This window comes from Aspergillus aculeatus (assembly GCF_001890905.1).
Source record: "Aspergillus aculeatus ATCC 16872 unplaced genomic scaffold ASPACscaffold_13, whole genome shotgun sequence".
Lineage (NCBI taxonomy): Eukaryota > Fungi > Ascomycota > Eurotiomycetes > Eurotiales > Aspergillaceae > Aspergillus > Aspergillus aculeatus.
Genome location: NW_017962988.1, coordinates 1,114,558 through 1,129,839, shown reverse-complemented (window position 1 = coordinate 1,129,839; position 15,282 = coordinate 1,114,558). Strand labels below are relative to the sequence as shown.

Here is a 15,282-nt window from a genome sequence, read left to right as displayed (position 1 = left end):
AGGTAGAGCTGGCCAGATATTTAGATACGGATTATCAAGATAGGGAGTTTTGGAGGGAAACAGGGAATGGATGGGTTAGCTGCTTTAGTGACGCTCTACTAATCTAAGTAAAGGTTGTTATCATACATCTAGAGGACCATTAGTCTATACGATTAGAATGGTTGGGAGAAGATGGAAGTCACGTGAGTCCAAACACCGTTCCAATGCGCATACAGATTCTATTCACGTGCTGCCCTCGTAGTTATGTGCATAAATCCCTACCGAGAACTTCTAAAGCAGCGGCACGAATTGGGTAAGCAGACGGGATAAACCGTAGGTGCAGACAATTCCCAAATGGTCCATTGGACCAGCAGGCTGCCAAGTTACCTTACCTTAACTTAGCAGTATCACACAGCGTCTGGAACCATCCATGATCTGGGGCAACGAGAGCCCGTGTCTGGGCACTGTCATTGGAATCGGGAAGAAAAAAGAGGGTCTCTGGGACCCAGTGACGATGAACGCTCGTGGCTGGTGCCTAAGCGGTCTGCGGTCTGCGGTCTGGAAAGGAAAAGGGTTTTCTTCTGGTTGCTTTCTTTGGTTCCCGTAGGGCTGCGTGCTGGGCGGAGGTTGTATTGCGGTGTGGCTGAGTTTTGGCCCACCAAAAGTCAAGTTTCTTAATGGTATGATTTCTGTCTGTACCTGATACCATTCGGTAATTTATTAAGGACTGGAAATATGTGTAGGTAGTAGATGACTACCAGTTGACTGGGAATTGCAAGCAAGATAAATAAGCGCTGGGTGAAACCACTGCGTCATTCATACCGAGTGAGTTGCGGATTGAAAGCGGAATCCTGAGGATACTATGTAACAGCCATCTTCAATGGAGAAGTTCAATAAGTTGATCAATAATACGTGTGGGGGCGGACTCACGATTCAAATTGGCTCGTGGTCGCCTGGTGCTTGCCGCCGAGAGAGGGTTGAAACCATACGAATACGGCAAGACCACTGCAGGCGGCAGGTGATGGAAGGGCGAACTGAGACCATACCATACAACTCCATACGCCGGTGTATTGGCTAAGAAAGAAGTAAGCCTGGCGGCCTCAGCCTCGTTGCATGAGTGAGCTCAGCCATCAATCATCACCAATCCTCCTCTTCCTTCCCTTCCCTTTTCCCCTTCTTTTGCTTCTTCCTCCTCATCTTCCTCCTCTTTCTCTTCCCTCCGTCCCTTTTATCCTGCACCCTCAATCAATACCATTTTGGTTCTGATCATCTCGTCCCCCTTTTCTTTTTTTCTGCTTATTTGATCTGACCTCTCTTTCACTCTCCTTCACTCTCGCTTTCTTTGTCTTACTTCCGTCCATCTTACTCTTGGCGTAATCTTAGGTATGTTCCACTTTCTATTATTATTGGTTCTCTCAGCCACTTGGTTCCTCTTTTCCCTTTAACCCCCCCCCTCTGGCCCTCTCTGGTCCTCGCAAACCCGCCCGGCCGGCTTCCACTCAATTCACTCACCACTCTTTCGCTCGCTCACTCATCTGAAGCCGTCTTCCCGAACTCTCCGTTCTTTCTTCCTTCTTCCAAGCTTTCTCTCCGCTGACCATCATTGCTTCGCATCTCTTGGTTCTCTAGATCCCGTTCCTGTCACCATGTCTCAACAAGGATACTACAACGGTCCTCCTCCGCCGCAGCAGGCGTAAGTCCTTTCCCCTTCCCTCGTCCATTGCGCCCGGTCTCTTGGCCTCCGTGCCTGCTGTCGCGCCCCGGCCTTTCCTCTCCTCCAGACAACAATGGCGGATCCAACCAGACAGACTTGTCGAGCGCCATGAGGTTCATGTCCAACTGGTCATGCAATTCCCCTGTTTTGCGCTCTCCCGACCAGTGTATCTTGGGGACTGATTCCGACCACCTCATCGTGCGCGACAACTGCTAACTCATCACCTCCCTACAGTTACGGCCAATATCCCCCGCAAGGTTACCAGCAGGGTTACCCTCCTCAGGGCGGATACCCCCCTGGCCCTCCTCCCCAGGGCTATGCTCCTGTACGTTGCGATTCGAGATCATGCCACTGATTGTCACTAACCGTACCCTTCCAGCAACCCATGCAGTACCAGCAGCAACCCCCTCCCCAGCAGAAGGACCGCGGCTGTCTAGGAACCTGGTAAGCGATCCATCGCATTGCCCTCTCCAGTCCCGCCAGAATCTCTTACTAACCTATGTCTTCTGCTCAGCTTGGCCACTCTGTGCTGTCTGTGTCTGTGCGAAGAGACCTGCGAGTGCTGCTTTGACTGCATCGAGTGCTGTGAAATGTGCTAGACGCCATGATCGATTCATGACCCCCTCCACCTCCTTGTTAAACGAAACGAACTTCCTCCCGATAATGGCGTTGCTGCTTCTATTACACCCCCGACTACGACCACCACTCCCGCTTACACACCACTAGACCGCTCGAGTTATATAGCTGAAAAGGGCGCCGGGAATAAAGGGGCCGTTCAGCGTGGGTGCGGCTGCATGGTTGTCGCTGTTGCGCCGCACGGGCCTCGCTCCTGGATAATTTCCTATTTTCTTATGTTCTAATCTCATATGTTGCACTGCTTGATTTGTGGAACTGCGGTTTTTTTGTTGTATGGAGATTTGTGTGATTTATTCTGGCTGGGAATCGGGCTCTAGGCTCTTGAGGTTGTGCCCGTGAGAGAAGGTTCCAGAACAACCGGCCTCCTGCATAGCCGCATGACACTTAATTCATGATTACCTTTTACTGTTACTTTGGTATCTGCCGAGCGTGCGCATCGAGCTCGTTTCCCTGCGCTGTTGTTACTGTGGTGGTCTTTTTGCTTCGTCCAGTGTCCGTTGAATGTGACTTCGGCAATTTTGGCTGTGCTGGAATTGGTTTGTGACGAGAAGATAACTCAGTTGCGGATCGGCCTTATCGTCGCTTTACTATGATCCGACCTCCAAGGCTAAGTACGGACGAAACAGAACCATTTGCGCGACTTGGGAAGTACTTGGGAACTTGTTGTGGATGCTACTGTGGCCACTTCTGATTGTAGCTACTGGTATGCCTTCGTCTTGAGGTAATCATCTAGGGCATGTGACCTGTCGAGTGATTTCCCACTCCCATGATGTCATGTGCTTTCACATATATTCAATCGCGTAATTCAATCCATCACTTTTGGATGTTGAACGCAGCCAAGGGACCGGATAGGCGAAGTCGAACTCACCACCGGACTCTAAGACGATTCAAAACGAAGCAGTTGCCTTTTGTATCTATCCATCTTGGTTGGATAACTACCAAGAGTATGCAGGTACCACTACTACCTATCAGAATCAAACTCAAAGAACCAACTCTCCCCTGTTCTCTCTCTCCTTGATGTTCTCAGTTTGGCGACTTGAATATTTCCTATACCTACCTGGCTATGCACAACTAACTAGATGTGTATGTTTTGTACCCATATGTTCAGTATATCAAACCCCCTCAAATCGGAATTCCAGAGGATGAACTCGGCCAAGATAGTTGCTTTTACTTTCTGAGTTGCGGGAATACTGACAAACTACAGGTTTATATGTGAAATCATGGAAGGCAGGTTCTTACTCCGATTGGGAAACGAATCATGCGCGAGTAAAAAGTCAAGGTTCATACACTTTGTCATTAGGCATCAGAAGTCTTCGCTAGCGAGCTATCGGCACATATGGTCGGGTAAAGTGATTGGGGTAAAGTTATCACATCTCCAACCTCGGCCCATGATAATGCCGCCGCGCGTAGGCGTACCAATTCCCCGCCCCGAGAATGAGCATGATGACCAGCACGACGGAGGCGTAATCTATTTTTTCGAATGGGTTGCCTAGTTAGTACATTGTCTGAGTGAAGGGTGCATTTTGGTTGGGGCGGGGGAGATAGGGGAGGGAATTATCGGACGGGTTTATTTTTCTTTTTTCCTAATGGAAGGGTTGAGATGGAGGAGAAGGGGAAACGTACTCATATTCCCCCCCGTGACCGGAAACTCCGTGGGGAAGGTGAAGAAGATGGTGATGATCATCGCCCAGAGGATGCAGACCACGTTGCACAGGTAGCCCAGCGCATGGGGTACCTTGAAGGTCCGGTCCGGCGGGAGGTAGTCTGGGCTTCGGCGGCGGGAGAGGAGGAGGGCCGCTGGGATGGCGTAGGAGATTTGCGCGACGACTACCGTTGTGCTTATGAAGGCGTTGAAGGCTGTTTCTCTCGTCAGTTGTTTTTGGTTGTGGATGGTTTGGGGGGGAGGGGGGAGGAGGCGTACCGGTTGAGGAGCAGACGTAGACGATGCCTACGAGGAGGACGGCGAGGCCGTCGAGGAGAAGAGAGTAGACGGGCACGCCTAGGGAAGGGTGGATGCTGGCTAGCCGGCGGGAGAAGAAGAGGGCTTCGTCACGGGCAAAGGACCAGGTGAGCCGCGAGGCGGTCTGGTGGACGGCGTTGAGGGCGACCAGGGAGACGACGAAGAGCGCGGCCATGAAGATCGTGGCGGCTACGGGGGAGTGGGTGGCTTTCTCCCAGACGAAGAAGATGGGGAAGCTGTTGTGTCCCATAGGATGCTGTTAGTGGATTGCTTGACAGGCGGGCAGGTGGGGTGGGATATCTTAGAAGAAACTCACCCCGTGGGACTGTCGAGAGAGGCCTGGATGTTGTTGTAGCTGTACAGAATGGCAATGGCGAACGGAAACGCCGTCAGTAAGCCCACGATGACGGTCACAATCACTGCCTTGGGGACGATCCGCTCTGGGTCGAGACATTCTTCGGCCAGGTGGAGGGTGGCGTCGAGGCCCGAATACATGAACTGCGGCGTGGAGAGGCCGGTCAGGAAGGAGATGCCGTCGGGCCAGCCGCCGGATCCATTGACGAATTCCCCCCAGGTATGAGACGAGCTGACGTGCGCTGCGGAGCGGGATGGACAGGTAATGGTGAGGGCAAGGAAGGTTGAGATAGAGAGGAGGACTGTAGCAGATTGGGATTGGTCATAGTCAGCATCAAGTTGACTTCACCCGTGAGGAAGGCATGCACTTACAGCCCAGGTTATAGATCCACAGGGTCTTGTTGGTCAGGAAGATATTGTAGGCGACCATAATGCCGTTCAACAGCTGATACACCAGGAAGTAATGCCAGCCCTTGGTCTCATACTCGGGCTGCCACCGGATGACAATCGCCATGAGCACGTTGGTCGTGGACAAGGCGATGGACGCCCCGAGGGTGATCCACGCAAATAGGGCAGCGATGCCACTGGTGTATGACAGGACCTTGCTCCAGCGCTTCGAGGCCAGAATTGACGTGAAATGATATTGCCCTCCGGCCGTCGGGTAGACGCTCGCCAGCTCGGCCAAGGTGATGCCCGTGCAGAGCATCGCAAAGAAGACGACGATGATACCATACAGTAGCGAGACGGAGCCGCCTGACTGAATGGCAATCGAGAAACTCGCAGCTATCGCCACCCAGCTGTTGGTATTGTTGTACCCCATGGCGATGATGCTGAGAATACTGAAATTCCGCTTCAGATGCGCATCCGGCACGCCCGTGGTAGCAACATGGCCCTTGGCCATATCGACCTCGGGGTCATAGGAGGCCTCATGGTCCGCTTTGGAAGAGGAACGCTTAGGGTTGTCTGACTCCATTATCGCTCAAGTGTGGTTCTTGGTCAAGAAACGATGTGGGGAGGGGTGGAATGAAGCGTGCCAAGGGAGGAGCCATTCCATTATATGGCATCTCCCATCCTTCTACAGTACACATGACTTTTGCCTTCATATTTACTTACCTTGGAAGAAAGCCACAATATGATAAGCGAGGTTAGTAGTTTGATAAGATTCCTGGGGTGGGGAGGGTGGAATTCGATGATTCATCAAGAGCACGACTACTTGATAGGTAATGACAGATACTTGTTTACCAACAGATAGCCCGGAACGCTTATCGAGTTCCGAGCCCATTTATCAAAGCGGGCCCCGGGTTGGCCCCAAATTAAGCTTAGAGAGGCCCATTACAGCGGAACTGGGGCGGAATTATGCGCCATTTGCCCCAAGATGATCGTCGCTGATAATGCGGGGGAGATGTAGCTAGTGATGCCAGAGTGCCCGTGGAAGAGACCTCCTTTACTGAAGGCCTGAACCTGGGACCCTTAGCTCATTCCCAGTCCCCACAGTTCACAGGCAGACACGTTACTATACTATATATGTTGTCGATTGACGATGGAATTAAATAGCGGTTCCGAGCCGTCAGGCTAACGGGGGGATTCCCTCGGCAATCAGAGATTCAGAGTTTATTTCTCCGCAACGCGGGGGAGGCGGAATCAAGCTGCTCGATGAGGGTCCTCGTATTGAGGAGCCCCAATTAAACTAGCAGGAAACAGTCTCACTCCTCAAATAATACTCGTTCATTCGACTGGCGTTATACATGCTTCCGTGCAGCAGACTTGCACCCGTCACTTGCGGATAGGATGTAGTGTCTGCCCCCTCCTAGAACCGTCCTTATTTCCACAGCTCACCCAGTCTAGCCTCCCCTGTTCGGAGACTTGTCCAACATTCAAACATACCTTTCTGGCCTTGTACAAAGCAATCGCCGCTTTGGTGGCTAGCGCGGTTACTTCGTGGACCCCGGTTGGGGTCTGGCGGCCAGTCTTTAGGCGTCGTGCGAGCGATGCAGGCCTTTCCCCTTCGTGAATAGTGCCGCAATGGTAGCCACAAGCCCAAAGCAGGCTGACGCCAAGAAGCACAGACGGATGCCCTGATAGTAGACCAACCGCGCAGCTAGTTGGATGTCCGGTGGAAGGTTGTGAATTGCGGAGACCGAATGACGAATCTCCTCGATAATCTAGTGGAATATGACCTTGATCAGCCCTTGCCCCCATGGGTTAGTATGCTCAAAGAAAGGAGTGTTACTTTCCATTTGTCTGGTATTCCACTCAAGGCCTCCCCGAGGCCCGAGCGCAGTGTATTCTGAATAATGGTGGAAGTAATGGCAACCCCCCAAACAGTGCCCATTGAACGAACCAGGTATACGGTGGAAGCTGACACGGCGTGGTCTTACCGCCAGGTCAGCTTAGTACAATCAGTGCACTGACACGACAAGGGACTTACCTGCATGGTCAAATGCAGCGAGAAAAGTGAATAAGATCCCTGGGTACACAATACCCTGCCCAAGGCTCGCTGGAATCAAGTAAGTGAAGTATTTCCATTCTGAATCCTGGAAATGCAGGAGCATCACCAATGCGTTGCCAATACACATGAGCAACGACCCAGCTCGAACCAGGTAAGCGAGTTTACCCCAACGAGACATTACGAAGCCGGAGATAATTCCGCCAATTGGGGTAGCAAAGGATGGAATTGCGAGTCTGGCGCCGGCCTTTGCAGGTGACTCCATTAGCACAACTTGGAAGAAAAGGGGTAGTGTGAAAAGAAACTGCCTTCGTTAGTCACAGTTGCGGATCAGTACCTAACTGGGATCGAGGCTCTTACAGCGTAGGCGGCCATTCCCACGCAAACATTAGCAACCTGGGTGGCCACAGGAAGTACCCCCTTCAGCATCCGTGGTGGGATCAGGGGCACTGCACTCGTTCTTCCTTCTATGAGAATGAACACGGCGAGGAAAGCCACACTTGCCACCAACGAAATTATCACCCACACGTTGGTCCAAGGAAGCTCGTTGCCGCCTAGACTCAGACCTACCAGCTGGGTCGACAGACCTAGTATAAGAGCACATGCCCCAGAGATGTCAACAAGTCGCCAGATGGTCCGAAAGCCGTGTCCTTCCTCAAGGTATCTCGTCGGAGCAGGAAGCTGAAGTACAAGGTGCCCTGTGAGCAATGCTAGAAGACCAACTGGAACTTGCGACAGGAAGCACCATCGCCAGCCGACAGAGTCGACAATGGAGCCTCCTAGGGATGCACCACAAATTGACCCGAAGCCATGCATCACATTCTGAACCGCTTGATACATCCCTCGGCGACGGAACGGGATCAGATCCGAGTTGATGATAGTGGCTGACTGATGTCAGTGACAGACCCTGATCAGGTACTTTGACGAAACAATGATATTGTCAAACTCACCCATGGTCATCAGGCCTCCTCCTCCGATGCCGGTAAGTGCTCTCATGAGATTCAGGAACACCACATTCTTCGCAATCCCACATCCAAGACAGCCAGCGATAAAAGTGATCGTGGCCGTGAAGAAAGAGACTCGCCGACCGAATATATCCGAAAAGCGACCGTATAATGGCTGGAATGCGGTGCTCGTGATGAGGTAGGAAGTGGTGAGCCACGAGGCGGTGTTGGCGGCATTAAACTCGGAGCTGATGACCGCGTAAGTCGATGCAGTGATGGTACCATCGAACCCGGAGAGAAAGACGTTTGACATGATTGCTAGATTTCGTCTTAATGTGGCTTCTATGCTTTTGGTGGACTACTAACCTAGCTGTATCCAAACGAAGCCTGGTGGTGGCTTCCATGAAGCTTCCGGGTCGGAGCGCAGCAGCGGCTGTTCTTCCTGAGCAGTTGGCAGCGCTGGCTCGACATCAGACACATGTGCATCGTGGGTGGTCATGGTTAGTCACTGCTTGGATATTCCGAGTTAGGAACGCAATCGTTTGAGGATTGCCTCTGACACAGGGACGCGTCTGGCTTAAATTTATCGACACTGAACAAGACCCCCACAGTGGGGAAGTCAGCACGGAATCGTGCTCCACTTTGACACGATTGCCAAGCTTGTATATCGGTTTGCTGAGTTTGCATGCTTATCGAGAGCAGGATCTCTGGCAATGCGGCTCAAGGCTGACATTGGGTGATTTCTTCAGGTTTTGAACTTTCAACTGCTTCGAGACCCGACAGCAAATCTCTCTGTTGTCGAGTAGTTAAGTCGTTCGCAAGACTCTCATGTGCAGAGCGATAGGTTTTTCCATTGATAACTGAAATCCTGCTTTGCACTAGGGAATTTAGGTCAAAGACAAGGTCATCTATTATTATTAGTCAAAGCCGTTGCTGTAACAAATCGTCAGGTTTTGATCTACTTGAAGCCGTTGTGAGTGCCAAATAGCCAAATCACGGGCTTGCTTCTCGAATTGGCTCGTGAAAATCTAGAGGGCCATGAGTCTTGTGTAGAAGTGTTTCAACCGAATAGCTTTCATGAGTGAGCACGTCTTTTGTCGCAGTCTTAATCTCATTGCAGGCTGTGGTGGTGGTAGTAGTGGTGAGTTACTGCGAGGCATACTATGAATGGAAATTGGTTCCTAGGTACTGCTCAGGTGATCCAAGCATGACTGATTCGGAACTTTCCCTTCCCGCGCGGATTGGATCAGATCCGGGGTAGTGACGGGAAGTGGGTGGAGCAAGCATACCTAGTATGCACTAAGATAGAATAACGATACGTATTCCTCCTACTCTCTCATCCCCATCCCATCACATTCACTACCTAGTATGGTCCCACAGCATCCGCAATTCTCCTGAATATGCAGACTAATCACTGCGATTGTGTATCTATGCATATTCTTCGCATTTCCTCCTGCATTACTTACCCTCCCCGAAACCTCCCTTGCCATGCAAAGATCCAAGCTGACAGCTAAGACCATTCTTGGCGGGGTATACTCTATACGAAGTACTGTTTCTTTGACGCGCCACTCGCAAGCGAAGTACTTGGTCTATACAACGAAAGCCACGCGGTAGACTACGACCAAAACGGTAAGAGCGCTCAGGCGGGCAAAAGCCTCTCCAGTTTGGTTCTGGCACTGATTCGACCATGGCTCGAGGACTCAATAATGTAGGTAAGAGATAACATCCCCTCGGATGTGGACTCTCCCGTCTTCCGCCTGTGTTGTTCTTGCTGGCTTGGATCCCCATACTTAACTTTCTCAGGTATCTGACATCCTCATCCCACTTTCTCATCCACTACCCTACATTTCCTTCGTGTCTATTCCGTTCAAAAGGCCGGGACTCTATGTCATGAATTCACCTCAACTTCAAAGAGCTCTGTAACGGCTAGCTCCCTGCAGTAATCATGCAACCAGTACCTCCCCCTCCTTTTGGAGCTTCGGCAGTTTCCGCTACGATGGGCGCGGGGATCGAAAGCTCGTTTCACGTCACAGAAACCATCGAGGAGAAAGACGAGAGCGAGCAGTCCTTCGGTCAGGAGTCGGAAGAGGGTATCACCCACAAAGATGAACAGAGGATTGCTTCTCTGGCAAGAAGTCTGTCGCATCTGTCCGAAAAGAGTACCATCGGCGAGGGCACCGATACCTTCTCCAAAGAGCCCAGTGATCCTCAGCTTAATCCTAGCTCAGACCAATTCAACGCGCGCAAATGGACCAAGAATCTACTCCGGATCAAATCCCGCGACCCAGACAGATACCCTCGTCGCACAGCGGGCGTTTCCTTCCGCAATCTCAACGCTTTTGGCTACGGAACCGCGGCGGACTACCAGGCAAATGTAGCTAATATGTGGCTGAAAGGTTTGGACTGGCTGAAGGGCGTATTAGGTCACCGACACAAGGTCAGGATCGATATTCTCCGCAATTTCGAGGGGCTTGTGCGCAGTGGTGAGATGCTCGTCGTGCTTGGCCGCCCTGGAAGGTAAGCTATATCACCCGTTGGTGACAATCATGACTTTTCCCATTTCCTAGCCTTTTGTGTGTGTTGCCAATTTCTTGACCTTAGCCATGGATGGTGGGTTGTTCAGCGCTCACTGATCGCTCACTTAGTGGCTGCTCGACATTCCTCAAGACGATCGCGGGGGAAACACATGGGCTGTGGCTCGAGGAAGGAACCGACATCCAGTATCAAGGTATTTCTTGGAATGAAATGCACAGTCGTTTCCGCGGAGAGGTGATTTATCAGGCCGAAACAGAGACACATTTCCCGCAACTTACTGTGGGAGATACGTTGCATTTCGCAGCCCATGCTCGAGCACCATCCAATCGTTTCCCGGGCGTTACACGTGAACAATATGCTACCCACATGCGAGACGTAGTTATGGCGATGCTGGGGCTGAGTCACACACTGAACACGCAGATTGGTAACGAGTACATTCGAGGCGTATCGGGTGGAGAAAGAAAACGAGTCAGCATAGCTGAGACAATGCTGTGTGGCAGCCCATTGCAATGCTGGGACAATAGCACGCGAGGTCTGGACTCCTCTACAGCTCTCGAATTTGTGCGACGATTGCGGCTTTCTACCGACTACACCGGATCAACAGCCATCGTGGCCATCTACCAGGCCAGTCAGGCTATCTATGACGTCTTCGATAAAGTGACCGTTCTATATGAAGGTCGCCAAATATACTTCGGCCATGCAGATGACGCTAAGCGGTTTTTTGTGGACATGGGATTTGATTGTCCTGATAGGCAAACCACAGCAGACTTTCTCACCTCGCTAACCAGTCCTACGGAGCGGAAAGCTCGCGAAGGGTTTGAACACCTGGTTCCCCGGACACCCGACGAATTTGCCTCTCGATGGAAAGAGAGTGCGGAAAGAAAGCAACTTCTTGCCGATATCGAGGCTTTCCAGGTCGAATTCCCTCTAGAAGGAGACAAATACGAAGAGTTCTCGCGGTCCCGCGCGGCCGAGAAGGCAAAAGGAACAAGAGCCAAGTCACCTTACACACTGTCTTACCCTATGCAGATTCGCCTGTGTCTTCGACGAGGTATGCAGCGCTTGAGGGGAGATATGACCATGACTCTTACCTCAATTATTGGAAACAGCATCATGGCCTTGGTTGTTGCCAGTGTATTCTACAATTTGGACACTACTACCAACAGCTTTTTCCAGCGTGGCGCCCTCCTGTTCTTTGCCATCCTTCTCAACGCGTTTGCAAGTGCCTTGGAGATTCTGACTCTATGGCAACAGCGACCGATCGTGGAGAAACATGATAAATATGCGCTCTACCATCCGTCTGCGGAAGCAATCAGTTCCATGCTAGTGGACTTGCCGTCGAAACTCATAGTGTCGGTGGTGTTCAACATAATCCTCTATTTCATGTCTAACCTGCGCCGTACGGCGGGTCACTTCTTTGTGTTTTACCTCTTCTCCGTCACGGTAACGCTCACCATGTCCAACATCTTCCGCTTTACTGGCGCCGTCTCGCGGTCTATGGCTCAAGCGATGGTCCCATCGTCCATCTTCATGATGATCCTTGTCATCTACACAGGTTTCACAATTCCAGTGCGAGACATGCATCCTTGGTTCCGGTGGTTGAACTACCTGAACCCGATTGGCGTACGTCTACCTAAACTCAGAGTTTTAGAAGGTGTTCCACTAATAAAGCAACAGTATGCCTTCGAAAGCCTGATGATCAACGAGTTCAGTGACCGCCAATTCCCCTGCGCACTCTACGTCCCTTCTTATAGCGATGCACCCCTGAGCTCCAAGATCTGTAGCGTTAACGGCGCAATTGCGGGACAAGACTTCGTCGATGGGGACAGATTTATCAATATCACTTACCAGTACTATCGCTCGCACTTGTGGCGCAACTACGGCATTATCTGGGCATTCCTCCTGTTCTCCCTAGCCTGCTACGTTGTCAGCAGCGAGCTGGTTCGTGCCAAGCCATCAAAAGGTGAGATCCTCGTTTTCCCGCGGGGGAAGATGCCGGCATTCATCAAAAAGAAACCACCGGGCACCAGCAGCGACGTAGAGGGCCACGCGCCAATGGCCGAAGAGAACCGGCTAGTCGCAGAAGAGAATCACGATCCGGACCAACATACGGCAGCGATTGTTAAGCAAACATCGATCTTTCAATGGCAAGATGTCTGTTACAATATCAAGATCAAGGGCCAAAACCGCACCATTCTCGACCACGTCGACGGATGGGTTCAGCCCGGAACGTTGACAGCACTGATGGGCGTGACGGGCGCTGGAAAGACCTCTTTGCTAGATGTGCTCGCAAACCGCGTTACCATGGGCGTCGTGACGGGCGAAATGCTGGTCGACGGGCGCATGCGCAATAACTCCTTCTCTCGCAAAACGGGCTATGTTCAGCAGCAGGACTTGCACCTGGAGACGAGTACCGTGCGCGAAGCCCTGATCTTCAGTGCAATGTTACGCCAACCGGCCAGTATCCCGCGTGCGGAAAAGACCGCATACGTTGAGGAAGTGATCAAGATGCTCAATATGGAGGCATACGCTGAAGCAGTTGTGGGCGTTCTGGGCGAAGGTCTGAACGTTGAGCAGCGCAAGCGACTGACTATCGGGGTGGAGATCGCCGCGAAACCAGACCTCCTTCTCTTCTTCGACGAGCCCACTTCAGGTCTTGACAGTCAGACGGCATGGTCTATCTGTTCCTTGATGCGTAAGCTAGCAGACCACGGCCAAGCAATCTTGTGTACAATCCACCAGCCGTCGGCGATCCTCATGCAAGAGTTCGATCGACTTCTCTTCCTGGCGAAAGGAGGACGGACCGTCTACTTTGGCGAGCTAGGTCCGAACATGGAAACACTCATTAAGTACTTTGAGGACAAAGGGTCCGCAAAGTGTCCACCCAACGCCAACCCCGCCGAGTGGATGCTCGAGGTGATCGGAGCCGCCCCAGGGTCCCATGCTGATAAAGACTGGGCCGATGTCTGGAATCAAAGCCCCGAGCGCACGCAGGTGCGTCACGAACTTGCACAGATGAAGGCGGAGCTTCTGCAGCGGCCACCCCCTCCGCAAGTGACTGGGTACGGGGAGTTCGCGATGCCGATCTGGGCGCAGTTCGTCCTGTGTCTGAAGCGCATGTTCCAGCAATACTGGCGCAGCCCGTCGTACATTTACTCCAAGGCCGCCATGTGCATCATTCCTGTACGTCTCTTACTTCCTCTGTCTCTACAATCACTAGTTGGACTCATCACTAACCACGACCGGTACAGCCTCTCTTCATCGGGTTCACCTTCTGGCGCGAGCCGACTAGTATCCAGGGCATGCAGAACGAGATGTTCGCCATCTTCATGCTACTAGTGATCTTCCCCAATCTCGTGCAGCAGATGATGCCATACTTCGTAAGCCAGCGGTCACTATACGAGGTGCGCGAGCGGCCGTCCAAGGCCTACTCGTGGAAAGCGTTCATGCTCGCCAGCATCCTCGTCGAGCTCCCTTGGAACATCCTCATGGCCGCGCCCGCCTACTTCTCGTGGTACTATCCGATCGGATTCTACCGTCACCTCCCCGCGGGCGCGACGACCGACCGCGGAGGTACCATGTTCCTGCTGATCCTGGTTTTCATGATGTTCACCTCCACCTTCAGTTCCATGGTGATAGCCGGGATCGAGCAGCCCGAAACCGGCAGCAACGTTGCTCAGCTGTTATTCTCCTTCTGTTTGATCTTCAACGGGTAAGTTTACTCCTCAACCTTCCTTCTCATCTGAATCAGTATCAGCATCAGGATCAGTCACGCTAACGCAAACCTCACTTATCAGCGTCCTCGCCTCCCCGACCGCGCTCCCCCGCTTCTGGATCTTCATGTACCGCGTCTCCCCCTTCACCTACCTTGTCTCCGCGATCCTGAGCGTGGGCCTAGCCGGCGCCGAGGTCAACTGCTCCGAGATCGAGCTCCTCCACATTCCGCCGCCCGCCAACCAGACCTGCGCCGGCTACCTCGGGCCCTGGGTCGCAGCCGCCCAGGCCCGCCTCCTCAACCCGTCCGACACGACCACCTGCCGCGTCTGCGCCTACTCGACGACCGACCAGTTTCTGGCCACGCTGAGCATGTCGTTCGCCGACCGCTGGCGCAACATCGGCTTGCTGTTCGTGTACGTGGTGTTCAATGCGGCCGCCGCGGTGTTCCTGTACTGGTTGGTGCGGGTGCCGAAGCGGTGGGGGAAGAAGGTCAAGCAGGAGTGATTAACCTTTCTTACTTACTTGTTGCTAAGAGATAGGTGTTTTAGTCATGGTTTGGAATCGGCTCGGTTGTTGGGATTTCCTTTTCTGCTCGGTCTTGGTGGAGATCTGGGCTGTGTCTGTGGCTGTACTGTACGTTTATGGGGATGATGTGGGTGGGCCAGCTAGAGTCTTGCTCGATTTGGGTCCTAGGAGATAGAAATAACTCATCTCTTTGTGATGAAGTATAAGTGTCCGTGTAGATAAATGACAGTGCCAGGTCAGTGCAGTTCAAAGTTATGGTGTGGACCTTTCAACTGTCTCTTCCACGGATGGGCGGGCGGTAGGAGTGGGGCAAGTCCGGTCCCTCGTAACTGTATCTTATCTGGGCTTGGTTTAGAAGCCGTGGTTCCCCGTTGGAAAAGGTGACATACATGGTACCGTACCGTACATATCTATCTACAGTCGAGCTTAGTGCTACTGCTGGCTCCCAGTAAGTTCCAGTCCCTGGGCCAAA

The 15,282-nt window shown here is 52.3% G+C and overlaps 3 protein-coding genes across 3 annotated transcripts; 1 reads left to right on the top strand and 2 right to left on the bottom strand.

Moving 5' to 3' along the window:
- Positions 1 to 3,696: 3,696 nt before the first annotated feature.
- ASPACDRAFT_1890300 (putative choline transport protein) lies at positions 3,697 to 5,616 on the bottom strand (the record flags this gene model as incomplete). Its single annotated transcript, XM_020198574.1, has 5 exons — positions 3,697 to 3,797; positions 3,953 to 4,186; positions 4,251 to 4,525; positions 4,606 to 4,945; positions 5,016 to 5,616. The coding sequence occupies 5 exons, from the start codon at positions 5,614 to 5,616 to the stop codon at positions 3,697 to 3,699; spliced, it is 1,551 nt and encodes a 516-aa protein (XP_020054100.1).
- A 997-nt stretch (positions 5,617 to 6,613) lies between these two features.
- ASPACDRAFT_32269 (MDR family MFS transporter) lies at positions 6,614 to 8,532 on the bottom strand (the record flags this gene model as incomplete). Its single annotated transcript, XM_020199868.1, has 6 exons — positions 6,614 to 6,805; positions 6,874 to 7,016; positions 7,072 to 7,393; positions 7,450 to 7,973; positions 8,040 to 8,351; positions 8,400 to 8,532. The coding sequence occupies 6 exons, from the start codon at positions 8,530 to 8,532 to the stop codon at positions 6,614 to 6,616; spliced, it is 1,626 nt and encodes a 541-aa protein (XP_020054099.1).
- A 972-nt stretch (positions 8,533 to 9,504) lies between these two features.
- Positions 9,505 to 14,989, top strand: ASPACDRAFT_1858481 (pleiotropic drug resistance family ABC transporter). Its single transcript, XM_020197616.1, has 7 exons — positions 9,505 to 9,662; positions 9,731 to 9,745; positions 9,837 to 10,550; positions 10,679 to 12,191; positions 12,246 to 13,751; positions 13,820 to 14,280; positions 14,366 to 14,989. The coding sequence occupies exons 3-7, from the start codon at positions 9,979 to 9,981 to the stop codon at positions 14,787 to 14,789; spliced, it is 4,476 nt and encodes a 1,491-aa protein (XP_020054098.1). The 5' UTR covers positions 9,505 to 9,662; positions 9,731 to 9,745; positions 9,837 to 9,978; the 3' UTR covers positions 14,790 to 14,989.
- The last annotated feature ends 293 nt before the right edge of the window (positions 14,990 to 15,282 follow it).

What these genes read in the sequence shown, in the direction of transcription:
- ASPACDRAFT_1858481 (XM_020197616.1), top strand. Translation starts at nt 9,979, where the DNA reads ATGCAACCAGTACCTCCCCCTCCTTTTGGAGCTTCGGCAGTTTCCGCT. An exon ending in GTGCTTGGCCGCCCTGGAAG is followed by an intron (nt 10,551 to 10,678) that starts GTAAGCTATATC and finishes TCGCTCACTTAG; the next exon opens with TGGCTGCTCGACATTCCTCA. An exon ending in CCGCCATGTGCATCATTCCT is followed by an intron (nt 13,752 to 13,819) that starts GTACGTCTCTTA and finishes CGACCGGTACAG; the next exon opens with CCTCTCTTCATCGGGTTCAC.